General features: G+C 42.9%; 1 protein-coding gene across 1 annotated transcript; it reads left to right on the forward strand.

Moving 5' to 3' along the window:
* LOC119185844 (lipase member K-like) lies at positions 1 to 27,702 on the forward strand. The gene is made up of 7 exons (XM_075883052.1): positions 1 to 54; positions 5,832 to 6,042; positions 8,009 to 8,120; positions 9,945 to 10,095; positions 16,366 to 16,521; positions 21,959 to 22,030; positions 27,457 to 27,702. Exons 1-7 carry the CDS (start codon positions 1 to 3, stop codon positions 27,700 to 27,702), a joined length of 1,002 nt encoding a protein of 333 aa, XP_075739167.1.

The raw sequence follows: 27,702 nt of genomic DNA on the forward strand, positions 1-27,702 counted from the left end.
ATGAAGCTGTCGAAGAACATCTACACGAAAATGGGAAGGCACAACGAGAAGGCGGTCAGGACCATTAGGGCACATGTTGTGGCGGTATAGAACACCTTCTTGAAGGAAATACAAGTTCAGAGAAGTGGGTGGAGTAGCGGAACTCAGGCTTTCTATGATGGGAAGTAAATCCGGGTCGCTGCTTTGCTCAGAAGCGATATCAAGAAACTCTGATAATGATAAGACGCAAGCCTCCGTAGCTCTCTCTGTGGCGTCTGGTGGATCGACTGGATGCCGTGACAGACAGTCGGCGTCTTGATGGAGGTGGCCAGATTTATACACGACCGAGAAGGTGTATTCTTGGAGGCGGAGAGACCAACGACCGAGACGTCCCGTGGGATCCTTGATCGAGAAAAGCCAGCAGAGTGCATGATGATCAGTTACAACAGTAAAACTGCGACCGAACAGGTACGGGCGAAATTTAGCGACAGCCCAAACAAGAGTAAGACACTCTCTTTCTGTGATGGAATAGTTCCTCTCGGCAGGGGATAAAAAGCGGCTGGGGTAGGCGATGACACAGTCACGCGCATGCTGACGCTGAGCTAAAACAGCACCAATTCCGTGGTCACTCGCGTCCGTACGAACTTGTGTTGGGGCAGTCTGATCGAAGTGGGCTAATATTGGCGTGATCGTGAGGGCTGCAATGAGCGCCGAAAATGCAGCACTTTGAGGCGAATTCCTAGTAAATGGGATGTCTTTTTCAAGAAGCTCGGTGAGAAGACGCGCAATATCGGCGAAATTCTGGATGAAGCGGTGAAAATAGGAGCACAAATCAAGGAAGCTCCGGACATCCTTAGGAGAAGAGGGCACGGGCAATTGAGTCACTGCGCGAATTTCGTCTGGATCGGGCTGTACCCCAGATGCGTTAACGAGGTGACCAAGTACAGTTATTTCACGACGACCGAAACGGCATTTGGAGGAGTTCACCTGGAGACCAGCGTCGCGGAATACTTGGAGAATACTGGACAGTCGCTCAAGATGGCTTGCGAACGTCGGTGAAAAAACAATTATATCATCCAAGTAGCATAAGCAAGTGAACCATTTCAAGCCGCGCAGAAGGGAATCCATCATGCGCTCAAAAGTGGCTGGCGCTATACAAAGCCCGAACGGCATTACTTTAAATTGGTATAACCCATCGGGGCTTACAAATGCTGTTTTTTCTCGGTCTCGTGGGTCAACAGCTATCTGCCAATAACCAAATTGAAGGTCAATGAACGAGAAAAACTTTGCGCCATGAAGGCAGTCAAGGGCGTCATCTATTCTTGGTAAGGGCTAAACGTCCTTCTTAGTGACCTTGTTGAGATGTCTATAGTCGACGGAAAACCGCCATGTGTTGTCCTTCTTCATGACAAGCACAACCGGGGATGCCCACGGACTAGATAAGTGTTCGACGACGCCTTTCGAGAGCATTTTCTCGACCTCTTTCTGGATGACAGAGCGTTCGGCAGCGGAGACGCGGTAAGGGCGGCGATGAATTGGGTTGGCATCGCCGGTGTTGATGTGATGCGTCACAACTGATGTCTGGCCTAAAAGGCGGTTGTCAAGATCGAATATGTCCGCATAGGATGTCAACAGACGGTGGAGGTCTTGTGCTTCGGAGGGCGAAAGATCTGGCGCTATCATTTTGGCAATGTCAATGCTTGACAGGTTGGGCGCAGTGAGCAAGTTGACGTGCGGAGTACGTTGCTGAGCCGACAGTTCAGAAATATCACACTCTTGCAACGACGACATAACGCCTAGTTTATTACCAGCAGGCAGAACGTGCGCGGAGAAACCAAAGTTCAATAGAGACAGATGGGTCTGGCTGTGGCGTACTCTCACCACGGGGTGCGGGACAGCAATGGAGTGCTTTAGCACAACATCGGTAATAGGTGAAACGACATATTCATCATCGAGCACAGGCGGATCACACACGAGCTGCACGTAGGTCGCGGCTTGCGGCGGAAGATGCAGGAACTCGGTGCACAAAGGCGACTTCGAGCATCACGGGCAACAGTGGCGTCAAAAGGCAGTCCCAACTGAAGACCCGTCCAGCAGTCGATAAGGGCGCAGTGCGCAGAGAGAAAATCGAGACCAAGAATCACGTCTTGTGGGCACTGCCTAAGCACGGTGATACGACGGTCTGACGACCAGCAATACACACGCGAGAGGTGCACAGGCCGAGAACGGTAGATGTGCTCCCATCGGCAAGCAGTACTGCACACTTAATAGGAGGCGTGATCACTTTTCGCAGTTTATACAGAGAGCAGCGCTCATGATTGAAATTTGTGCGCCAGTGTCTATGAGGGCTGTAACGGTAACGTCATCCACCATAAGTTCCAAAATATTGCGGCGTGTAGGAATCGTCAACAGAGGACTTGCAGAACGGGTCGTTAATGCAGCGTCACCTCCGCGAGCTGTATGGTCTAGTTTCCCGAGGTTGAGGGCCGAGGTTGTGCAGGGGACCTGGATCGAGTAATCCTCGGCGAGAGAGATCGGCGGCCTTGGGGTGATGGTGACCGGCTGAACCTTCGGCGCTGAACGTTAGTAGGAGCAGGCTGTGGATTGTACGGAGTTGAAAACCGGCGAGAATTGCCTTCAAAGCGACGCCATGTCCCAGTGTTCCAAGATGGATTGGATGTCCAACGATTGCGACAGTAGCGTGCAATGTGGCCGGCGCGAGAGCAGTGAAAGCAGATCGGTCTATCATCCTACGTTCTCCATTCAGCAGGGTTCCGGTAGCGGAAAGGGTAGCGTGAAGGGCACACCGGAATCTGGTTAACAGAAGCTGAGCTCTCGGTAGTGCGAACAGCGCAAACAGGTGCGATGCCGAGATTTGCTATTTCTTGGCGAACGACGGCTTGGATGAGGGAGACGGTGGATGCGTTGTCTTGAGGACCGTCGGAGGCGATGGCTGCAGAAGTCATTGCTTCGAGTTCGCGGCGAATGATTCTTGTGACATTTTCGGACGATGTAGCTTGCGTGAACTTGGGGCTGTCTTCTCAGGTCGAAGTGGCTGCCGCATTAGGCAGACGCGCAAACTGGCGGGTTATGCGACGGTTTTTGGCGTGCTCGAAGCGCTGACATTCCTTCACAACAGCGTTGACGGTGGCGCAATCTTTAACTATCAACAGATTGAAGGCGTCATCGGCAATTCTCTTTAATATGTGAGCGATTTTGTCAGTTTCGCTCATGTTCTCGTCCACATTTTGACAGAGGCCCAATACGTCCTGTATGTAAGATACATACGATTCCGTCCATGTCTGCACGCGACATTCCAGGTCTTTTCTCGCGGCCTGCTGTCGCCCAAATGGCCAGCTGAACAACTCGACAAGCTTCAGTTTGCAAACGTCCCAGCTGGTCAACTCCGACTCATGCGTCTCATATCAGGTGAGCGCTGTATCTCGCAAGTAAAATACAACGTTGGCCAGCATCAACGTAGGGTCCCATCTATAGTATTCGCTCACGCGCTCATACATTGCGACCCAATCTTCAACATTCACCTTGTCCTTGCCTGTGCCCGAGAAGGTTCCGGGGCCTCGTGGAGGCAGGAGAATCGGAGGAGGCAGCTGCTGCGGCTGCTGTTGCTCTTATGGGTGGACCTGTTGAGCCATTGCAGGAAAATTAAGGTGGCGACCACTCCGAAGTTCCGTGTTGGTTTGCCGGGAAAGCCAGGTAGGCGTACCCAGCATCTCCACCAATAATCTTACAAGGAAACGTATATTTGTAGATATTTACGACGTTTACACGCGACGACAATGCTTGGCACACTGGTGGGCTGGGGCCAGTCTCTATTCACTTCGTAGTCTTTTCTTTCAGGCAGGTACCCTCTACCGCTTTATGCCCCAATCCCACTACTGCCTTGTGGCAATATGACTCGCACAAGATAGTTTTATCAAGAATGCCTTGTAATAGAGTTTCGCGAAATGGGAAAGGCAGTCAGGCACTACCCCTTCCCCCCAGCCTTCGATCGATAGATATTTAGGTGGCACATGAATCATATTTCGTTGAGATATGTCTGTACATTATTGAGTACAAACGTGAGCTGATATAACACTTATGGCGATACTGATAAGTGAGTAGGTAGGCGCTCATACACCAGCTACTTCTCTATAAACTTATCTTTTCGAGTTTCGAGAGAGAAGTTTGTCTTAACGTTGCAGCAACGTTTCCGAAACATCTCAGTAGAACACTTCCGCGTGCGCTTTTTGCTCAATTATGTGTGCTATGCAGCTTCTCCGTGTTTGTCATTATAACGTTCTTCTGGCCAATGTTACATTCACGCAAAGAACTGGTAATGAGAGGAAGGCCTGTTTAGGCTGTACACTGAATTTCCGAATACTCGACACTGAATCGTCCACCTACCCGTCGTTGTTGCAGCCGCACTCTGTGGGCACGCTTGGTGAAGTTAGGCAATGCCTCATAGCAATACTTCTCTTCACTTGTTATAAAGTGCCCTTCTTACGCGTTCAAGAACCGCGCTGTACAAGGCTGCAGACATGCAGTAATAGTTGCGCCAAGTTACATTAATTTTGCCGAGAGTACACTAGTTATGTCCCACGACAAAGTAGCTACAGACGTCCTGCTTAAGAAAACTTTACTGAATTTCTGTAACATTAGAGAACTACAATGACTGCACTTTTCGCCTTGCACAGGATCACGCGTCGCCCCCTCTTAATATTTTGTCAATCGCCTGCGCTGTAGTAGCGCTGGAAAAATTGATCAATAAGGTGGCACGTATTTCCTGTGTTTTTTGAAGGCCGGTGCGCATCTTGACTACACACCGACCTATAGTTTGCGGTGTAAGAGTAACTCACACGCTGTAACATGAAGAACTGACTCGCGAAGTTTGGGTGAATGAATGACTAAGCAGAGAGACTGTGACTCGACAATTTTCTTGAGTTACTTGATACACCTCATTAGTAGGCATCGTTCCTCTATATCTTTGCGGACACCTGCCTCATGAACGCTTGTGTCAACTACTGCCGTGTGAAACTCCTGCCGTACATTGCTCTCGCCAGTGACTGCCGTGCAGTACACACTACTCATTCATCAATTAACTTCTACAGGCTCCACTTTTCAGCACGCTGAAATCGATGAATAGCCCACACTTCACACTCATTGACAGACTATTTCCTGAGACCCATCACATTGTCACTGCTTGCTCAGAACCCAAAGCTGCGACTTCCTGCGGTAGGAATACATATGAAAAAATATTGCGCTGTAAGAGAGGGTGCATGTATTTGTCTACACCTGTATTAATGTTCGTGTGCTTCTGTGCGCGTGCGAACGCTTGTGAGTGGGTGCGTGCGTGTGTGTGTGTATGTATGTGTGCGTATGTATGTGTGTGAATGTATGTGTTATGTGTATGTATGTGTTGTGTGTATGTATATATGTGTATGTATGTATGTATGTATGTATGTATGTATGTATGTATGTATGTATGTATGTATGTATGTATGTATGTATGTATGTATGTATGTATGTATGTATGTATGTATGTATGTATGTGGGTATGTGTGTGTGCGCGTGCGTGCGTGTGCGTGTGTGTGCGTCATTGAATTTTCATCGTTCCTTTTATTCGCTAGCCTATCGGACCTCTAAAAACAATATGCCTCGTAACTGTAAGCAAATACTTAAGACAGGAGTGGCAATGTCTAAATTATCACATACTTTTTCAAAGCATTACTTTGACCCGATCTCTTTGTTGTGAGTGAAGTTTACTGAGTGCTCTAGCGTGCTCTTGTGGTCTCAAAATTAACACATTGAAATGTTATCGTTTGCAAAATACTGAACCTTTCACCACTTTCAAGTCGCAGCTGATCGTGAGTAAAGGCTACCCGGTGGAAGAGCACACTGTGGTAACCGCAGATGGTTACGTTCTGAATATGCAAAGAATACCAAGAGGAAGGTATGAGCCCGACGTACTTTGCACCAACAATAGCAAGCCAGCTGTTCTCGTTGTTCATGCTCTTGCGGTTTCATCTGCTGATTTTGTGATGAATTTTCCTGACCAGAGCTTGGGTAAGTTGCTGTTACATTTCTGTACACGTTCCAACTACAACTTGTTCTATATTTTTATGATGCGCACATGCCAGCCGCAGCTACATATTATTGGCATGGTCCCACCTTGCAGACTTAAGTGAGATAGTTGATATTTCGCGCATCATAGCAACAAATTATACGCAACAGATAAGCTCATATGAACCAATAATAAAGGGTAAATTCTTAACAAATGAAGTAATTGAGGTATATCATATATGCTACTTTGAACTTTATTATTTAGCATATAATAAAAAACAATAAATAATGCAGAGTTTTTCAACATTTTAGTGCCTTTAAGAAGCGGTAATTTTTTATGGGCAGCAATGTCTCACAGAAATCCCATAGAGGCCCAAGCTTATCTCGCTGTGGGATAACAAGCTTACAAGGTTTCCTCCAAAAAGACATTTCTCAAAGTACCCAATTGACGAGATCTCTAGAACTTCTTTAAAACTTTTTGATTTTTCCTCACAAGCTAAAAAAACCCAAATTGTATACGCACAACCTTATTTTTCTATATGTGATGTCCTGCTAAGTTTTGAAACACTCGTTCTTCCTATCAATTGATAAAAAACAATAAATTATAGACCATGAAAAACTTACAATATTGATGGAAACTTGAAGTAACATTCAATAACGTGTTTTGAAACTACGACAGTGCCAATTTCGGCAACCTTAGAGCAGCCATTTTACTGTGGCCCTATAATCATGGTCTCACGGCATGATCTTTTCTCCGTTGCCTTCGTTCATCTTCAGAAAAGAAAAAAGCTGGTATTCAACATTTTGTACTTTTACGCACTTCTTTATTTGTAGTTCATTTCTCACTGTACTCTTACCCAATAAATGTGATGCCAACCTCTGTATCCTCGACGGTCTACCATCCTTCACTCCCTATTGCATATTTCCTCCTTTTTGCGCAAGGTTGCTCTTCCCGTCACCTCCTAATGGGTTAAGCGAACGATAATAATTGTGAACTGTAACCCGAAAGGCATACGCGAACATCCTGCTAAAGAAGGCAGTTGCTTCGAAACCATTGCAGTGTCCAAGCAAGGCACGCATCTGTTATTTTGCGCAGCCCGCTTGCTTGGTGCAGGGAGCTTCGACGGCAACGGCGGTAACGGGGGTGTCTAATATACTCAAAATATACTTGGGAGGTCAAGGGGAGGAGGAGGGGCGTGCCACAAGCTGCGCTTTCTCTGATTTTTGCCTCACTAACGAGTAACAAAAAGGTAGGCCGTTCCCGTTGAGGGTTATCTTATCTCCAGAAGAAGTCCTTTCTTTTCGACGCACTTCTGTTGTTGCCTTCTCCACATGACGCTGCCTAAAGCAGCCTTTTGGGCTGAAGAAACAAACAGAAATGGAGAGGAAACGCAGGGATGTTAACCAAGCTTCGGCTCAGTTAGCAATTTTAAAATTGGGGTGTGCAAAAGGGGAAAAGTAAAAAGAAACGGATAGAGAAGAGTAAAAGAGAGATGGATAAACAGTCACCGTTTCTCACGCTGAGATCACCGACGCCTTGACAAATACAAGTCCCTTTTATTGAAGTGTTAGCTGCAGCGGCATTCGCTGTGTCATGATTTTTCATCCAACGTAGTTCTAGCCCAATGCAATTTTAAATGGGCAGCTGTCGCAGCAAGCAGATATTACTTTGTTTGTAACCCATTACTTTTTAATTTATTCATTTTGGGAGCCTAAACAACGCGTACAAGTGGTAACCGTAGTTTTTTGTATTTTGTTTCAATGAAGTATCAATGTTTCTGTTAAATGTTGCTTTAAGAGAATGGTTTTTCTAACTATTAATATAAGTCATTGTAGTATGCTAATATGCATATATTTTCATTAATTTGCTGCTTGAAGCACAAAAACGAGCGCCGAGTATTAGCATAAGGAACACCATATATCTACCTCAAAATTAGTAATGATTTATTAATAAATGATCGTTGTGCAGGGTTTCTGCTCGCCGATGCTGGTTATGATGTCTGGCTCGGCAACTTGCGTGGCAATGAGTACACCAGTCACGTCAGGTACAAGAAGTTTGATCGAAGGTTCTGGCGATTCAGGTAGGATCAAAGACTGTTTCCCTAAATGAGTAGTGAACATAGCGCATGTATGAATAAGAAAACAGAACACTCGAAATGACAAATGTAAAGCAAAATGTCGCCAAACCTGATTAATTTTATTGCCCTCACCTGGCCTTATTTCAATCACAAGTACCTGAAACATTTACGTGATCAGCGAAAGCTTGAACAGTCTTTTTGACGAAATGATCTGGACTGTATTTTGTGAAGAGTAACTTTTACGAAATCACCGAAGGTACTCTCTGTTTTTATCCCTCTATAACCGCATTGATGCCTAACTTTTCGACATGAGTATACTGTTTTGATTATGAAGGAACTCTCGTGAACGCAAGTAAGCCTATGTTTAAAAAGTGGAGAGAACTCTACCTTTGTGGGTTCATTTCTCAGTGATTTCACAAACATGATGACCTAACACTACCCAGAGATGAAAAGAAAAATGTATGACGTTGTAACCACTTCCATATTTTTATTATTGCATAAAGTGAGTCGCACAATTTTTTTGTGTTCTGTTGAGTTGGGTAATTCGGCAAGGTTAACTGACCTATTTCTAGGGCGACAAAATTTGGCAGTGTTTTTGTTCAGAAAGTAGTCGTTTGGTGCGTGACACATCTGATTGGACACTAGGTAACTTCCTATCATATAAGGGTTAGTGCTAATCGAAAATACAATGTGACATGTGTCTTTGTGCTTTGTAATTGCAATGCGACCTACCTTTTTGGTTGGAAACGTCTGTAACGTTCCACCACGAGTACCACATCATATGACGGAACAGGACAGCGGCGATGGGGATGGCTACGCGGAAACAATCCTGTACCTTGCGACAAAACAAGCGATACAGACACGATCCGCCGCGAGGGACGGATGCAGTTTACACACGGCACTCCGTATAGACGCCGTCATACGTTTTTTATCAGACGATAGTCTTTCTTGCGTACCTTCGGCGCAAAAGGTTTGATCTGGCTGCCTGTCTGTACATTTGTCTGTTTGTCCACTATTAACAGCATTGGGTACTTGAAACGGCCTACCCGATCCGCAGCGCCCGCCAATGTTGCTCAAGGTTGAGTGTTCATGCTTGTGCAATTGTCCATTACAAAGCAATTATTGCGCATGTCTGGGGCACCATAAGAGAAGGTATATTTTCTCCATGTGCGTTTTTTACTAGAAAAGGCATAAATAAGTAAGTTTAAGGACCTTAGCGCTTATCACGCTGCGCTGACCATGAAACGCTTGCACGGAACGGGGAGTGTTTCCAACGCTTTGCTAAGATGAGACGGTGGTGGCAGCTATCCTTCATCTTGCGTTCTACACCTTATCACCTCTGAAATGGCCGCGCACACCAGTCTCATAGCCACGCGTTTTGTTTTCTAAAGAAACTGCCAGATGCTGCTCATGTCTCACGTGTGACGTGACTTGATGCGTTGGTTCGCCTCCGCTTCACGCTCGAGGCATTATAACGCAGCGCCTCCAGAATACCACTCACTGATTTTCTTGCGCAGAACATCAAATGAATGTCTTGTTCACTCTCTCCACACGTAAGAATATCATCTTTCGTCGACATCTGCAGAAACATGCAGATACGGGGTCAATTTTTTTTAAGATGCATGGTAGGTGCGACTATTGAGAAGAGAGTATAATAACTGTATTGAAAGGGAGCTAACTTGTATTTTTAAAAAACAGCTATGCACATGACAAGTGAGGAATGAATAAAAGTGTAACATGCACGCTAATAAATAATGGAGAGGTCAATTCATCTGAGAGAAAAAGAATTGCATGTAGATATTCTTGTTTTTTTCCTCTTGCTTCTAGTTTTGATGAGATGATACAGTATGACACCCCTACAATGATTGACACTGTGCTTCGAATGACAAACAGTACGAAGCTGCTGTACGTAGGGTTCTCCCAAGGTACCCAAGTTCTGTTTGGTCTCCTCGCAGACCAGCCGGAATACCAACAAAAGGTAATGCTCAGCATAAATACTACTCTCTACACTCTCCTTCATATCAAGTTTCCTTCATACTTAATATCCCACTGCCTTGTTACCCTTGCTGGACAATATGCTACTTTATTCAAATGCTTGTATTTCAGGACCATCGAGCGTACCAGAATTGCTTGTTATCATTGTGGATCATTCAGTCCTGCTTCTTCCCTTTAAGGCTACAGTCGGAAGTGCCCATGCTGACTCTCTCTTCCACGAGTTGCGCGACACTTAGCAAAATCCTACTGCCACTCAAAACTTCTCAAATGCACGACGAAAGCCCACGGGACCGTGTCTTATAGGTAACGCCTAATAACGGCTTCTTGTCACAACTGGGCACAATCTCTTGCGTCAGAATGATACTATCATGCCGTTCCTCCATGATGTCAGATGTGGCTGTGACTTCGAGACATGCTTGCTTTGGCGTCCGAGACACGCAGTGTAACGCCTCGTCAAATTCAGCATAGTTTCAGGAGTTGATGTATAAATAGGGTGTCAGTATATTTAAATGAGACAAAAAGAAGGAGATGGCTCTTTCTTCTTTGTGTTTCGGGCGAATCTTCAAATGACAGCGCAAGTTTTTTAACACAAAGAGCTTTCTGCGTAAACGTGCAAGCTCTGCCCAAAGAACTCATTCTGTTCATTGCTCGCTCTATTTACCTATATATGTGATTTTGAGACTTGAAGTGCTTCTACACTGACCGATTCAAGATTGCATACGATTAGAACTTGGCTTCTATTGGTAAAAAAGCCATTTAGGCTCAGTGTTTTAACAACAGGAGGCCGAACCATCCTCTGATTTTCTTTACAGCGCACTTGCAAATGCGTTCGTTTAAATGCTGTTTGCAGATTGTGCTAAAAAGGGCTGCGCTTTTCTTTCCTCTCACTTCCCGCTATGAACCTTCAGACGAAAGACACAACCAGTGCGTTTGATCTCTGACTGCACCGTGACATACAACAGCCCTCGCTGACTCTCGCTTGAAATTTTGACTTTATAACGAACATGACGGCGATGGTAATGGCACTTTTCGAGTGTCCACCGATTTTATTTGTAAAGATAACCTTTGATTTGCAGGTTGCAACGAATTTAAAATCATGAAAAATATAAGTCCCACGGGGTTTTGATTTATTCTTCCAAATTGCAATAATTATCTGAAGAATTGCTCTTTCCTGCCAATCCCTATATTTCGGTAATTTTTTCGTGAAACTGTCGCAGCATTCTGATATTCTAAAACAATATATATCTTATATTCCTTGAAGAAAAAGTTCGATCACGGTTGCAAACGCCTTATACATAATTGTGTTGATACCGCGCGCAATTTATTTCATCTCAAGACATTTTTTGGGGCGTATTTTATTGCATAGTATCTAAAATATGTTTATTGATTGAAAGTTTCTTCTCAGAGATGCTTCTTTCCTTCTCTGATATATGATTGCTACTTAATGACAGATTTGAATTCTTGTTGCTTGTTTTTCCAAGGTTCCGAGAAAAAGCGTTGCCTAGAGATAGATGGTGCAGTGATTAGAGAAATATTTTTTCGCAGATAAGCCTTTTTCTTGCCATGGCACCCATCGCCTATGTAGGCCACCTCAAACAAGTTTCTCGTTTGTTTGTCCCTTTCGCCGAGATATTGCGGGTAAGTTGGTGAAACGAAATTTCCATAGAATGAGAATGCTTTGGTGCTCAATGAAAATGAAGTAATAATATAAGATAGAAAAAAGCGTTATTTATTTTATTCCGTTACAAATATGGAAAAGTATTTTTTTAGTAAGAGAGAGAATAGGATGAATTGGACACTATATGTTAGTGAGGGTAATGCTCTCATCTATATAACATAGCATCCTGCTGAAGATTGATCTGTTTAGGCGCTAAGTCTGGAGGAGGAGGAGGAATAAATGAGGAAGGACAGGGAGGTTAGAGTCTGGGTTAGACAGGGAGGCTAAGTCTGGAATTGCTGTGTAGATAGGTAGGTAGGTAGGTAGGTAGGTAGGTAGGTAGGTAGGTAGGTAGGTAGATTAGTGAACTTTATCGTTATCACAAAGAACTTGCCGCACCCTGTCCTTTGAGTGAGAAAGTGGGCCGCTCTCCCGACAGCGGGGGGCATAAAGTGGGTTTTTTGGCTCCCGATGCGTGCAAGCACTGAGGACCTCGCGAGCTTAAATGTTTCCAATACCCTATAGGGCATTGGAGCACAGCAGATAGCCAGGCTTTTAATGACTTCATCCACCCTTGTGTCGTGAAACATTCTTGCTAACGCTATTATCAATCTAAGCTTTTCAGAGGCAACGTGACGGGCAGTTGTTAAATCACATGAAATTGAACGGTAATATATCTCGTCTGCCGAAAAAAACTGGCAGCATATCCACAAAGTGAACTATAAATAGTGGGGCGAAGCATCCGTCCGTCCATTCGTTCTTGATTCCGTCCATCCATGCGTGCGTCTGTGTGGCCGCCCGTGCGTCCATCCGCCCATCCGTGCGTGCGTCTGTTCGGGCGTCCGCACGTTCATCTGTGTGTCCGCCCCTGCTTTCATCCATGCATCCGCTCCTGCGTCCGTCCATGTGTCCATCCGTCCGTGCAGCCATCCGCAAGTCAGTCCATGCATCTGTCTGTGTGTCCGTTCGTCCTCCTATTTACCACTCCAAGTACCACCATCTCGCATCTTTTCATCATATATTCAAGATATACAAGCACCACCATCTAGCGGACATTCCCAGGACTAAACGAGAGGTGGCAAACGCACACTTTCTTAGGGCTTGCGTTTCGTGTCTACTTCCCACTTTTAACCACCTCGAGTTCATGGTATATACTAGTTCACTGTATTCATGGCGCTGCGGCCCCACGCTCGCTAAACCATTCTAAAACCAAGGAGGTTATGCCCAGCGAGTATAACGTAGCAACCCTTTTTTGTCAGATAGTGCTGAATGTACATGCCAATGTATGCTAAGGGGGAATGAGAGACAGGAAAATTTGGGTTTTAGTTAACGCGCATGCTGCGAATTTTTTATTGTTCAACAATGCACAGAAGAAATGTCTCACCGGCACCACCTTGGAGGTCAAAATGTGAGACTGTTTACACACTATGACTATTACTACGTCTGCGAGGGACGAACGGGTGCCGCTATAAGGAGCTTCGCCCCTAAAATAAATGAGCTCTGCACTCTCATGCGTTAGAGCGTCAAAAGCTACTGAGTCTACGCGTAAACTCTTACTTACATGCAGATATTGCATGCAGAGATTACATGCAGAGATCTTACATGCAGAGATTGGTTAGCCAATCTCTGCAGGTACAACTACATTAATTATGTCATCAAGGAGAGGCGTAGGACGGCGAAATGAAGCACTGGTCACCATGCAGGTGGCTAGTGTTCACTTTTACAATGCTATAAATGGGCAATCACATCGTACAGGGAGAGTGGGAAACGCAGCGGCCAACCCGTTCTTTCTGAATATGCATCCGGATTATCATGTAGGGAGTCTGAAAAACCGAGCATGAGTTATTTACAGCAGGCCTGCGAGAAGCGACAGTCGACTGTTTTTGTCGAGGTGGTTATGTACGGTAAGCCTAGAACATTGGGGCTGGAAATAGTTGAGGGCAACGGGCACTCACGCTCCTACGCCTCTGTCAGGTTGGCTACGAGTGCACTCAGAGAACAGGTCGCCATAGCCCTCGGTCAGTGCCAAACACTCATGCACAAGTGGTCACTGGAGTACTTGAATAGGGCGAGCAAGCGCGAAAGGCAGTGTCAGTTTTGGAATAGTGAACAAAGCCGGGCACTCACTCCATGCCTTGCTTTTCCGCCGATGGGGGTACGTATGTTCAGCAGATGGTACCTAATCTCAATGACCTCGTCTATGACCACGTGCAAAATCTCACACACCGCGTTGACGTACAGGTTTTATGAGACAGGATAAAATATACCACGTTAATTTGCTTCTAACGTTCTAGGAAATTCACAATCACTCTCGTTTATTAGAAGGTCTAATTTACTTCTCTTCCGATGTAAGATAGGAGTAAAACTCAACCTTCTACACACTCATTCTGTTCCCTTAAGCAGAGCTCTCTCAGCTGCGTAGCGGCTGTTGCTACAGAAGGGAGTGGAAGGTTGGCTGCTTGGTGTCCGTCTTTTCTCGTCGTGGCTGCTGCTGCTTGTGAAGAATGGAGACCGGAGACTTTATATACATTGCAACAACTCGACTTTATGTACAGGAACCTATGTAGATATTTACAAGGCTCTTTTACCGTTGAAACCGCCGCATGTTGCCTTGGCAGAGCCGATAGTGCAGAGCACTCTTTGCTGCGACCAGAACGATCGTGAGGACTCGGGAGCCAGGTTTTAACTTCTCAATTGCCCTTCCCGATTTTCCTCACAGCCAACCCAAGCAACTCAGTCCGTTTATTGGACAGACTAAACACTTGCTGCCGTCCTCTCCTCTCGCTCTCCTAATCAAGCACTCGATCATTCGGTCCAAGAGAGAGAGAGACGAAAGTACCGGCCTGCACACCGCGTTCCGCAAACCATGCGAACGCACACAATGATGGCGCCGTTCGACTGCAGGCCTCCTGCCATTACTGCGAGATGACTACGCTTTCCAGCGTGACAGCCATTCTGCGGACTCTAATCCCGATGAATGGGTGTCTATACACTGTCCTCACGTCACCCGCCGGCAATCCGCTGGCCGGGGACCCCTTGCTGGTTGTTAAAAGTGGCGACTGACCGCAGTTCGCTTGCCATAACGGGCGCGCTTACGCCGAGATTATCGTCTCCCGAGAATCGGCTCTTTGGGAAGTGCACCCTTTTGCGACTAAGAAGACTCGCTCCCCTGGCCTGTGACGCGAGACCTTACAATAGGTATCGGAAAAGTACACTTACGGTTCTCCAGATAGGCTAGTTCATTTCGCGAGGCTTTTTCAGTCGTATCTCCACGAAAATTGATTCAATATGTTTGAACTGTAAAGATACGTATTGTTCTTTAGCGCACATGCTTTGGCAAAGCCTCTCGTTACCTAACATCCTCTATCCAGTGATGTCGACTAGGAATAGCCCCTTTTGAACCCATGACTTCCGTCATATATATAGTCAATCTGGAAGGCCCAAAAGGAAGACTGAACACTACGGTGTTCCCGTATAAACTCGGACGACCAAGGCTACTCCAGGTCAAATAAAACTAATTGCCTTCCTGCTGGCAGACAGGCGAGCATTGCCAAAGTGTAATTGTGGCATCGGGATCAAATGAAATGCTCAATATCAAGTGCTCATTATATGTTGGAGCACTTTGCAAGCAAATATAACCTAATTACATAACATTATGCTGCCCATGTCTTTTTTTCTTGTACCTTTCCTGACGCACAAAATTCTTGATCACCTGCTGTTCCTTGTACATTTCCACGACAACATCACAAATGACAACGCTGTGAGATTCAAAGGCTAACGCGTTACAAGGGTAATATACTCAAAGTGTGGTCTGGTGCTTCGCTGTACATGCAGTAGTTTTTTTTTTCTAATTCAGAATTCTTTTATTAAGGCATTGACTTATCACTATGCGTAATATGCGAGCATAACACTCTATGCGTTTAAGAGCAAATTATAATTTAGTGGCAAATTTCTTTAAGGTGATGTCTTCTTGTGTGCAACTGCTTTATTATAGCATGATAGAACGCATAAGGGACAATCAAATATTTCATTGCAGTTCTATAAAATCACATAGGTTAACATTGTTCATATTAACTAACAGGAGGTAGAACCAATAGTGTGGTAGCATATACGAGATGCTTCTCCTTGGCTGTCTACTTTCTCCTCAATACTGGCTCATGTGCATATCTATTCTTGGTTTTAAATCCGTATGATTTCTGGTATGTCGTAGAATGCACAACTATATTTCTGCTTAAAAAAGTTGTGCTATTGAAATTGCCTCACGAACATTTTAAAATACACAGTGTTACTAACATGAGATTTATCGTGTGATGAATTGTTACATATCGAAGTATTACACTGTGTTCAAGAGTTCAAAATTTGGACTAAAATAAGAATTCGTGTCACTTTTTACATCTTCGAAGTTTGAACTACAGCAATTCACCTACATGAGACAGTGAATGCTTAGTATTCTTTGTGAAACAATGTCTCTGAATATAGTTGGCTGATGAATTTATAACACGTGTTCCGCTAAGCAGACACATTCATGCATCATAAGGTGAAATGCTTTGCCGATCCCGCAATAAAGCAGTGTTTTTATGTCTTGCTATGTTGCAGGCATTTATGTGGATCTTTTTTAGAGGAAGCATGGCTGTGCGCAGTCCACTATCGACAACCGCTGCCATTGAAGTATGTGGCAGCCCGTACACTGTCTCCATATGCCTATTTCTAGTCGAACTTGTCAACGGCGTCGACTTGTATCAGCTGAATGTGGTATGTTTTGCACGAATACTCGAAATAACGTGCGTGGTACACGCAAACCAGATAATACCTTAAGGGAGCTTTGCCATGAGTTTACCTTATGGCAGCCCTCATGATATTCACGCCCCAAAGCATAGATATAATGAGGTCTGCTATTTACATGAACAAACTTACGCGACGAAAAAAAAACAAACGCAGCTATTGTCAAAACATACACAAGCATCAGCTTTGAAGGATAAAAAGTCAACATTCACTCGCAAACATACTCATACCAAATCAAATTGTATTTCAATATAAGTACAATTTTGAGCACTATGAAAAAAAGCCAGCAATGCTTGACAAGTTCTATGACCTCCATTTTCTAGACAGAAACAAGAAACAAATGAGAAGTACAGTTCAACACTGAGATAGAAATTATAAATTTAATTTAGCGACACAGCTCATAATACAGATAATACAAACCTATAAATTTTACTCGTAATTAAACATACTGAAAAGCTCAAAAGTAAACAAAGTAAAACTTCATTCGAGCAACGATACAAAAGTTGATGGACAAAATACATAAAAAAGCGGAAACAGATTTTTATAGAAAAATATGTACCGCAATACGGGCACTATATCTTAGGTATTTGCAGAGACAGCATATGCTCACTATTTTAAACAATCACATGAAATGTTAGTTGACGGTATTCATGTATAAATGATAGGGAAGTTTATACTATAACATCTGGTAGGTATAACTTTTTCTGGACCTCGGTAGTTTCCATATTTCAAAGCTCGCTGTGTTGATTGTTTTATGTTTTGACATAAAATTGGAAATGCGTTTTAGGGTGTCATTTTTTCTAACACTGTTCTCATAACTTCTTATAAATACATTTTATTAAATGATTGGCATCAGTAGCAGATTCAATTTTTTTCGAAAAGAGCACTCGTTGGCTTTAAGTAAATAGCGTTTAGAATGCAACACACAGATTTTTTTCTGCGTTCTATGGACCGTAATATTGTTAATAAGAGTAGTAGTTTAAGTGTAGTAGTTTAGTAGTTTACATTAGTTTAAGTAAGATAGGAACAAGGATTTATACAGTGCAAGTTTAACACCATCTTTTTTAACAAGTTTAACACCATCTAGTTTAACAGTATTCTAGTTACCTGGGAGAGTTTACCCACCACCATTTGCAGGTGAACACTCCATAATAAATGTTGCTCAAGTATGACTCCAATGTGTTTAAAAGAGGCTAAAATTGGCAGAAGAGAGCCATTGAGATGTAAACTCTTCGAACGGTCAATGTCTAAATTTTTTGGTCTAAAAGGTACGGCTTTTGTTTTATTTACGTTGATTTTCAGTGAGTTTGCTGTGCTCCAAGATGAATGTTTTCATAGCATTACGTTGGCTTTAATTATGACATTCTCAGCATCCTTCGCAGTTACAAGAATTGTGGTGTCGTCCGCAAATATAATAAATTTTTCATCATAACCAATGCTCACTAAATCACTGACAAATATTTAGAAGTGAAACTTTAGGTATACCGGTAGCTCTACATAAATATTGACCCACACATTGGTTCATGCGGTCATAATATCTTGACATCGCCTACAGTACGTATTCCAGGATTCTTCTTCGGCGTATTTGAACGAAAAATATTATCAGAATAGGTCGTAGTCTAATGGTGTTTTGTAGTTACTGATAAACGAAAGTGGAATAGTGAACTAGCTGACATGTTGGCGTAACACGTTGCAAAGGAACAGCCCGAAAAAGATAGACCGTGAGAGACGCACTCAGTACCACACGTGCGATTGTTTGCGTGCTTCTTTCTGTCCTCGTTTTTCAAATTATCCACCCACATTCCGTTACCCTACTAAGACATATATATCTCTTACAGTAAACTCACCAGATATTTACTTTAGTTGCAAATTGCAATTGTGTCCTCGCACTGTGTCGAATAGGTCACAGGTACATCGAAATCCCCTAAAAACCTTAGCTTCTAAAAGAGAATTTTGTAATACATAAACACTCACACCAGCTAAAAATCTATTGGAAGGAGTGAAGAAGATTTAGAGCACAATTTATTTAAACTCCTGTTCGAAGAACAGTGGCAATATGCGTCCATGCGAGCACTGTAATGATTTCAAATAATGTACATTAGGAAGCTGCATAAACACTCAAGGTAGAGTGAGCAAAAATAGCCTGATGTAGTGGAAGCTGTGATGATCATAACATTTCAAACTGTTGAAGGTGTTTCACGCTAAAGTTATTCCAACTAACACTAATGTATCGCGGTGCCTTAGGCCACCACAAATTATTTAGAAGCCTATTCCTCAGTTGTCATGACCCTGATTTCAAAAAGGTGATTATTCTTCGTTTTATTTCTAAGCACATGAGTGCATGAATATATACATGAAGATTTCTCGTAGTACCAGGTGCACTGGTTAAGCAGGCTAGCTTCTGGTTTGTTCTACATTAAATTTAGCCAAATAGAATGCCTTTGCTTTATTTCGGCGTTGGCCATTTCCTTTGAAAAATAATATGCGACGTTGTAACCACGCATGCATGATACCAGGAAAAGTAATATACCGATTTCCCACTTCCTACATTCTAGCGAAGAAAAGCACGATTGCTAGCAGACGATTTTCAATATGAGATAATGAAGCAGTCTGAGTGACGTAACGTGTTTGTATCTGTAGAGGAAACAGCAGTTATTCAGATGCTCTTAAACTTCCTGATTAAAACAATTAGCACAATTTGAAATAAGTCAGTGGAAAGGAAGTGATTGGGTTCAAATGGGAAAAAACTGGGCTAGTTCGTTGTTGAGCAATTTAAAGCGCTCTTTATTGTATGTCCCTTCTCGGCTCCTTCATATAAAGTGTCTGATTTGCTTTGCCTGTTATCATCGAATGATCACAGAAGCAGAGCATCGATCACAGCAAGCACTCACGTCTCCCATAAGGGAACCGTGAGTTGTATGCAAAGAAGCAACTAGTCAATTTTGTAGTTTTGTAAACTCTTTCTTGTATTTCATCATTCCTGGCAGACCGTTCATTTTTCATATATACCTTAAGCTGTGCAGAACATTTCCGCTTAAGTATAATGACCTTCTGAGTATAATGGCCTCTGATACGTAATGTATTGGGTCAATGGTTCTTGATGAAAAGATTGTAGCTTGAACTTTGAAATGCAATGTCAAGGCACGTTTCTGCGATGGTGGCAGGATGCTTGTAATTGTATTAAATGCACCAGAGAGCGAAACGGGACACCATGTGTTGGACTAACCAGTCGTCATTTAAAATGCCCACGTTAGAAGTCCCGGCGACTACGAAAGGGCTGTCCTTGTGTTGAGTTTCATAACTTCATAGCCCGCGAAGCCGGTGTGGCACGGAAGCATCGCCCGGAGGCGGCCGCGCATCGGCGCTGACGCTGCTGAGCGAGCGTTGCTACCGCTGCATCTCTAGCATGCGCACCTCGTACTAGCGGTAACACCGGAAGGACAAGCCTCCTCCATAAGCTGCTTCACATGTAAAATTTTTGATTACCCGTGATGAATGAAAGCTGTTAACGCCCAACCACGTTTACGTAATTTTTCAGTGATGGTGATGAGCCACAGTGACGAGTGACAAGATCTATTGTCGCGGACGACAATCTGTTCGCGTCGCTTGTCACGTCACCGGCTTACGAGTAGGTAGAAAGGTTCGCTTGCCACCCGTAACTAAACACCATAGTTTGCGGCACCATGGCAACATTCTCATCCTTGCTTCCGTCACAATCGCCTCTTCATGCTTGTTATTCAGGTGTACATAATGGAGAGCGAAATATAGGCTAGACTAGATAATTCACAGCCTCATCTAACGCCGAGAGTAAGACGTTGGCGCTATTTAGTCGTTAATCTTGTTTTAGGGTGATAACTAGGGTGTTTCTGAGGTATCTTGCTGCAATGTCAACATTGTAACTATATGAGGAAAGCCTTGTCAGGCAGCAATGTTAGATTTAGATCGGAACAAATTCAAGGATTGTTTAACTTGGGAAGTTGAAGGAAAGAAAAGACGTTGTAACAGGTGAACATCGACACTACAGCAGATAATACTGCCGTGGTTGAACAATGTAATGAGAGAAAATAAAGTTTCAAATTGTTTTTATAATTACCTTAACTTCCACAACGCAATAATAAATCTGCCATGTTGCCATTGATATACTTCAGCTTCAGTTTCAGTTTATTTACTTTCATAAAAACATGCACGATTACATAAGTATACAAAAGGAGGTCACAAAGCACCTCGCTGAAAGGGGACGTCCTGTCAGAAAATTTGTTAAATATGCACAAGTAAAGTGCAACTCTGTCAACAACGTAGAATAAGTTAAATAATAAGGTAATACACACTAAAAATGATCAAAATTTAACAGTCATGAGTACAACAAAAACAATGCTTAGAACATTTAAAAATTTAGAGTATTTGAAAGGACTTCCAAGTCTTTTTTCAAAGTTCGCCTGAGTGCATGTGATAGCTTTCAATCAAGCAGGAATGGCAAAATGTCACTCATACTATTTGCGATGTCATGAACTTGTGCTTGCTCTCGCCGCGACGCGACAGCACGACGAAACCCGTCTGTCACTGTCGCTCGTGGACGCCACCCGAAATTCGCGTGCATAAGTTTAGGCCTTTACAGAAATTGTCGCGTAAACGCTTTATCTTCTTTTATTCCCACGAGCACGCCTGAAGCTACACAACTGGGAAGAAATGAACGGGGTATATTAGAGGGTACTCAAAGGATCTGCGCCACGCGTGCATCCAAAGTTGGTGTCCACCTCTACCGCTCTAAATGTCTCAGTCTTGTTTTATTTCTGTGCACTACAAAGTGTGGCGCGTAGACTCAATTGAAAGATGAAGCACTTACTGCCCTCGCCATCTTGCTTTCACGAGTTTCTTTTGTTCAAAACCCAGCTCTTACTACTGTCTGACGAATACTAATATAGCACTCTCATATAATGCACGTCATTCGTGAAAGATTAGAGCCGAGGCTGCGGAGCTAACACAATGAATATAAGTGTTACTACATAGTTTCCGACCATATGAACGAGGCACATGACGATTGTATATGTGTGGCCTAAATACTTCCCAGATGCACATTTTTTCTTTATAGTGAAGCACGTGGCGACCCCCCGTGGCAAGAGACATGTCCGATTCAGACACCACTGATGGCTTATGTCAGCTATCGAATAGTAGCAGTGATTCGTCGAGTAAATGAGCATCTGTGACATGAATTCCGTCCGAGAAATCGTGCGTGAGCTTGTGGCAACTTCGCGCTTGTTATATGAGTTCCCCTTGTCATGAACTGCTGCATTATAGCGTGTGAGCCCTTTACAACATTGTCTGCCTCATGCTGTATGAATATTTTCACCTAGAACGCTTACCTTCTCAAGAACTTTTTAACATCTAGCATTCTCACTTTTACATTTAGACGAGATTACCTGTGTATGCTGCCCACAGCCCTTCGGGAACATCAGTAGACAACGTCTACCATTTCGCACAGGTAAGTTTTAATATTGTTGTTTTGTTAGGCTTATTGTATACCATATCGAACAGAAGTTTTCGTACAGCAGTTTCTGTAGGCCGGCTATGCATATCATGACAATGAAGAAGTACCGGAGACTAGGTACAACATTACGAGAACCTAAAAAGGAAGTTGAATTTTTCAACTTTTTACTGGAATAACACAGCAAAAGTGTTCATAAAGCCTGAGCGGTCAAGCGCCACCCATTTCAGTATGACTGTAAAAAGTAAAACTTATCTCTGTTTGATGTCTCTATCTAGATGAACAAGTGTGTCCCATTTTGTTCAGAGTAAAACTACATAGGAAATTGAATATTATCTTTCCTGTACACCGTTTTCTGAGTTGCACTTGGTTTTTTTTGCTGGTGAAACAAAAATAAACAAATCTGATGTAGCCCCGCTACGGTGGTCTGTTGACTAAGGTACTCGGCTGCTAACCCGCAGGTCGTGGAATCGAATCCTGGTTACTGCGTTTGCATTCTCAGGGGAGGCGAAATCGCTGTAAGCCCATGTGCTCAGATTCGGGCGCACGTTTAAGAACTCCAAGTGGTCGAAATCCCCGGAGCCCTCCCCTACGGTTTCTCTCACAATCGTATGGTGGTTTTGAAATGTTAAAGCCCACTTATCAATCAAATCAGAAATCTGAAGCAAGTCTTTGTAATTCGCAATTAAAAAAGGTGAGGTTCGTTGGGTTTGCTTATTAAACGGAAATCATCTGCGAATTAGAAACAGAAATGAAACTCAAGTCCGAAATGTTTCCTTTCTGTAAGGTGGTCATCAGTTTTTACAGTTCCTTACACTTCAATTTGAGAATCAGACAATAAACGGAGGTGCAATATTGAAGCCCCGTGTACTGTGCGACATCACGTTGGGTTAAAGGACACAAGATGGTCAAATTTTCACATACCTCTACTATGGGGTCTCTCACACTCAATTCATGGCTTTGGGATCGTATCACAGAATTTTCAGGAACATTTTCTAACGCAAAACTTGATATAATTCATGTCTATCTTTATTAAACACCCAAAACAACCTATCAGGTTTGCTCCAGTTGAGTTTGTTTCACTGAAGAACCTTGCCTCATTTCTTGCTACGCGGCCATATTCTAACCTAGTTGAGGTGTTCACGAAAGTAGCAGTTGGAGTTATCAAGGTTAAGCATTTTATTTTGACCAGGTTACGACCAGAGAGCGGAAGGTCAAAATACAAATGATTCTCAGTCTAAACTGATAGCAGCGCGAAGAGTTGTCGGTCGTCGAGTAAGCGTACCTCTGGTGGTACGCATGACTTTTTATAAAACCGAGATCGAACTTTTCAGCATTGTCATAGATACTCACGTAAGTTCTCTTATATTCTTGACTAGTCATAACCTGCCTGCAGTCTTAACGAAATGCTCGCAAACAATCATGAAGCTTCCTAATAATGGTATCATGGTCTGAGTGGAGGGTTGCAAACACTTTTTGTCGCTGTAATTCGAACAAAAGAAAATAAAGTGGAGAAAACCTCGCAGCAATACGCACATGCGAAGATGGGAAAGCTGAGACCTAAAATATTTGCGAGTACTGTCTGTTTTTCTCGAAGTAAAAACCCTCTTTTTTCGTGATTCACCTTGCATGCGAAAATCTAAAAGCTCACAAGCTGTTCAAACTGTGATTTACGTCTGATTAAATATATTTATTTTCAGAGAGTGTGGACAACAATTACTTTTGGACATAACATTTAAACACAACAGAACCAACATACACACACAAGAGTGTTACAAAAAGTTCTCTATACGGGTGTACATTACATGGTAAACAAAAAGCATAAAAAGAATAAGGTGTTCATCACCGTGTAACTAAAATCAGTTTGCAAAACTGAGGAAGCGCTTATTGCTGCCATTTATACGCTGAAGTGCTCAAGTTTCTGTGATTGCTGCGTTATTATCACACCCTCGTCTTACGTGCATTCTTTATTTCAGCTTATACGGTGCAAGTGCTTTCGGAAGTTTAATCATGGCCCTTATCTTAACAAAATTAAGTATGGATCAGTAAGTACACAATTTTTCGAATAGTAGAACAAACTACGACAGATTTGCACTACTTGTTTCGAGCTCTAAGCCTGTTCGTTTACCTTTATTCTGTTTATTTCTTTTTGTTTCTCCTATCTAATTCCCTGTTTTCAAGAAGATTTTAGTAGGTACCTGTTTCTTTTTGATATTTTGACTTTATATGCTCTCTTGGACTCTCTATTTAATGCATTCAGATCTCCATTTCTTTCTCCTTATTTCTTCTATTTCTATTCCTTTTCCATTTCATTATGTGTATATATCTTTCTAGAATAAATAGAATTTAGAGCGATCGTTCTTCATTGAAAGACACGATATTATTTAGAAATATTAGTGGAAGCTAATGAGAACTCCTCTATCTGTGCCTTTTTCTGTCTATCTGTTTATGTCTTTATTGTACGTATTTCTTTACAATTACCTGTTTGTGTCTTTGAGTCTCTATGTTCACTTGCTGTTTCTTTTTTTCGTTCACTTTCTTTCACTTGTTTCACGAGAACCACTTACCCCCGTATTCACAAACGCTCCTCGTCTCGACTTTCACCTTCTTTTTGACAAAGAGTAGTACTGCGCTACTTCTCGGCTGAAAGTGACGCTGCCCTGCTCGAAAATGGCGTCACATTATCGCTGATATGCAGTGACTTTCCGTGCCTAGGGAGGGTGCTTCCATCGGCTTTCTCAAGTGAAGGTGAAGCGTTGAGTGAAGGGACGTTCCAGAATACGGGGGTTAGCCAATCAGAACTTTTGTTTACCGTGCGCACTTGCTCTACTCGGTAGCGGTGCTTGGCCAAATCCTGTGACGCATGCCTACCTGAGGAGTTTCGCACGATGGAGCAGGCGTCATGAAAAATTTAACCAGTGTCACGGTAGAAACATCGAGCGGCCAGTTTCACTACGTGATGCCCAACTCAACGAACAAATTGTAGAATTCCAAGTATAAATGACTGAGTTAAGAGAACTTTTCGTTAGGCGAGTTGGTGAACAAAACAGAACCACAAGTGATCTCATGGGACAGAGCATCCCTTCCTGTGGTGGTGTTTTTTGTACTTGAAAATCAATATATATATATGACTGAGGTTGACAAGCAACTACAGTTTTACACTTGATTACATTGATCTAACGATTGTGTACAGAAGAGAAAAGTTGCCCTGTATATACAATTACCTGGCAGCTGTTACAGAAACATGGCTGCTGTTTGAGCACCGATTCGTTAAAGAATGAAGGTGAATAAATCTATTCCAAGAATCAGTTTTTTATGTTACTTTATTCAATGGGGAGCATGACAATAACTATGCCTTGAAAGCTTGACTCTATCGAAAGCGTGACTAACAACATCGATGCTACATTAAAAAATATTTTTTATTCTATTCTAAAAATTCTGAATTTTAGTTGTAAGCAGGTACAGTTGTATAGCTTGTCACTCATTAGAATCTACACATGTACGTGTCAATCAAAAAAGCCACAAAACAATGAAGTTATAATTAGTTTACCTGAAAAAACTAATTATAGATAAAACTTTCACATCTCTTTTGCGATGCTGAAACAGTGCCAAAATATCTCGTGTTAATACTCTCACACTACTTACACTGCTTTGTTTTAAAACAGATATTCATCACGTGCAAAGTAAACATTTCATAAACCTTTTATAGACAATCTTCAAGTTATCGAAAATGCTTGCCGTTGCCGAAGCCTTTTGTCATGTACACAGAGCAGAAAGGCTAGTGTGGGCGAAATCACAGAAAAATCAATAAAAGTTATAAAAACGGTGCGGTGTTTGCTGGTGCCACACCAAAAAAAATTAACACAGTTGGTCCTACATCATTGAAATAGCTATAACACGAAAGGAAAAACTTGCCTTAAAGTGTTGCACAATGTCTCCTCATGCTTGACAGCTATATCACTATTTACATTTAACGACCCTAGTTAACGCTTAGTCATACTTTTCCATTAGGGTGACTAAAGGCCATGATCGTGGTGGTGAAAAAACTATCAATGAATAAACAAACCCTTGTGCTCATTGATGTTCCTCGTAGTTGTAGCATTTAAAGGGGCTAAGAGAAAGCGGTGAGACAGTCAGGAGAGCCGTCACTGAATAAACACTGAACTGGGGCTATGGTCGCATACCGGTCACGGGTTAAAGTACTGAGCGTCACTGCCGGAGTAGAGCGAAGCGCGACGCACGTCACGTGTATGCTGTAGACAGTTGGCCAGTCCCAGTTTTTAGCGCCGTGAGTAGTAGCTCGAAGTTACAGTCAGGCGACGCAGAAATACTTTTGGTGTGAAGGTAGACGAGTGAGGCCGACGCTAGGGGTAATGTATACACCTAGTGTTGTGTCGACGAATAAAAAAATAGACTTCTCATACTAGAAATACACCGAGCAGCAGGCACGCGTAGAAACAGCGCATGTAAGAAAAAATCGAAGTCGTAAATCTCCCGATATTGATACATTACTTCAGTTTGCCATGGGCACTGCAAAAGGGCAGTGATGCGTTTAAAAAGCGCGATAGTAGATTGTCCAGTATATGCGGCCGTGGTGCAGTATATAGCTGTAGTGTGCCCGGCTTCTATTTTTGTAGAAGATTGTGGATTCAGCTGCAATTGATACAAGATTTTCGATTTCTTTCTGATCAGTTGTATTCCTTGACGTTCTATGCGTGACGGAAAAGACGTCAATGAAGTGTTGGTGAACCTCAGCAACAAATATTTTCGTGTTAAAAAAAACTTAAGTGGTTCGCATAGCGTCATTTAACGACTTCGCAGGAACCAACAATGAGAAGATGATAATCAGTCAATCAAAAGAAATCTGGTTTTTGCCTCAATATACATTCGCCTATCTTTTAATGGCATGCATAAATAGTGGTGGTGTTAGGAAGTGGCGTTTACAAAACTTAATAACTGAGATGGGCCCTCAAAAAATAAGATATTCCACATTTATAAGAGAACAATAAACCAATGAGTGATACGCAACACTAGGGCCCGAAAATAGCTGAAATGCCGAGGCCATAACAAAAAGCGTTTTGTTATTCTAAAATGCGTGTATTAGTGTTAGAAATAGAAATTGTATTCACGGGACAAACTTGCGGCACCGCACATAGAATGGTATTCAGTACGAGGTATGTACCTACCCAAATGTGGATAATCACCATATATTTGCGTTACTTTGAACGCTTAATAATGAGGTGCACGACCCATGATATCAGTAGTAATGAAACTGTAGAGCACGTGTTTTGTAAAAGGAGCTACTTTTTCACGGAAAGACGTAAACTTATATTTAAGAAATTTAGTATGCATGCGTCTTTTGGCAACTTTACCTAGTCTGATGCAGTAGGCGCACAAGTAATAGCATGCATTTCTACTCGCAGGTTATGCCATCCAGCTATGTCGTGTCTAATGTAAGAGTGCCTGTGGCCCTCTACCACAGCGCTGGTGACATCTATGCTGTACCCAAAGACGTAGCGCGGCTAGAAAAGGAGCTGCCGAACGTCGTCCGAAGTATTCAAGTGCCTGACAAGCATATGACTCACTACGATTTCGCACTCGGAATGCACGCCGCAGACATGGTGTACAATGACATGCTTGAGCTTATGGCAAAATATCGAGATGCGTGA

This window comes from Rhipicephalus microplus, unplaced genomic scaffold (genome assembly GCF_043290135.1).
Source record: "Rhipicephalus microplus isolate Deutch F79 unplaced genomic scaffold, USDA_Rmic scaffold_15, whole genome shotgun sequence".
Classification (NCBI taxonomy): Eukaryota; Metazoa; Arthropoda; class Arachnida; order Ixodida; family Ixodidae; genus Rhipicephalus; species Rhipicephalus microplus.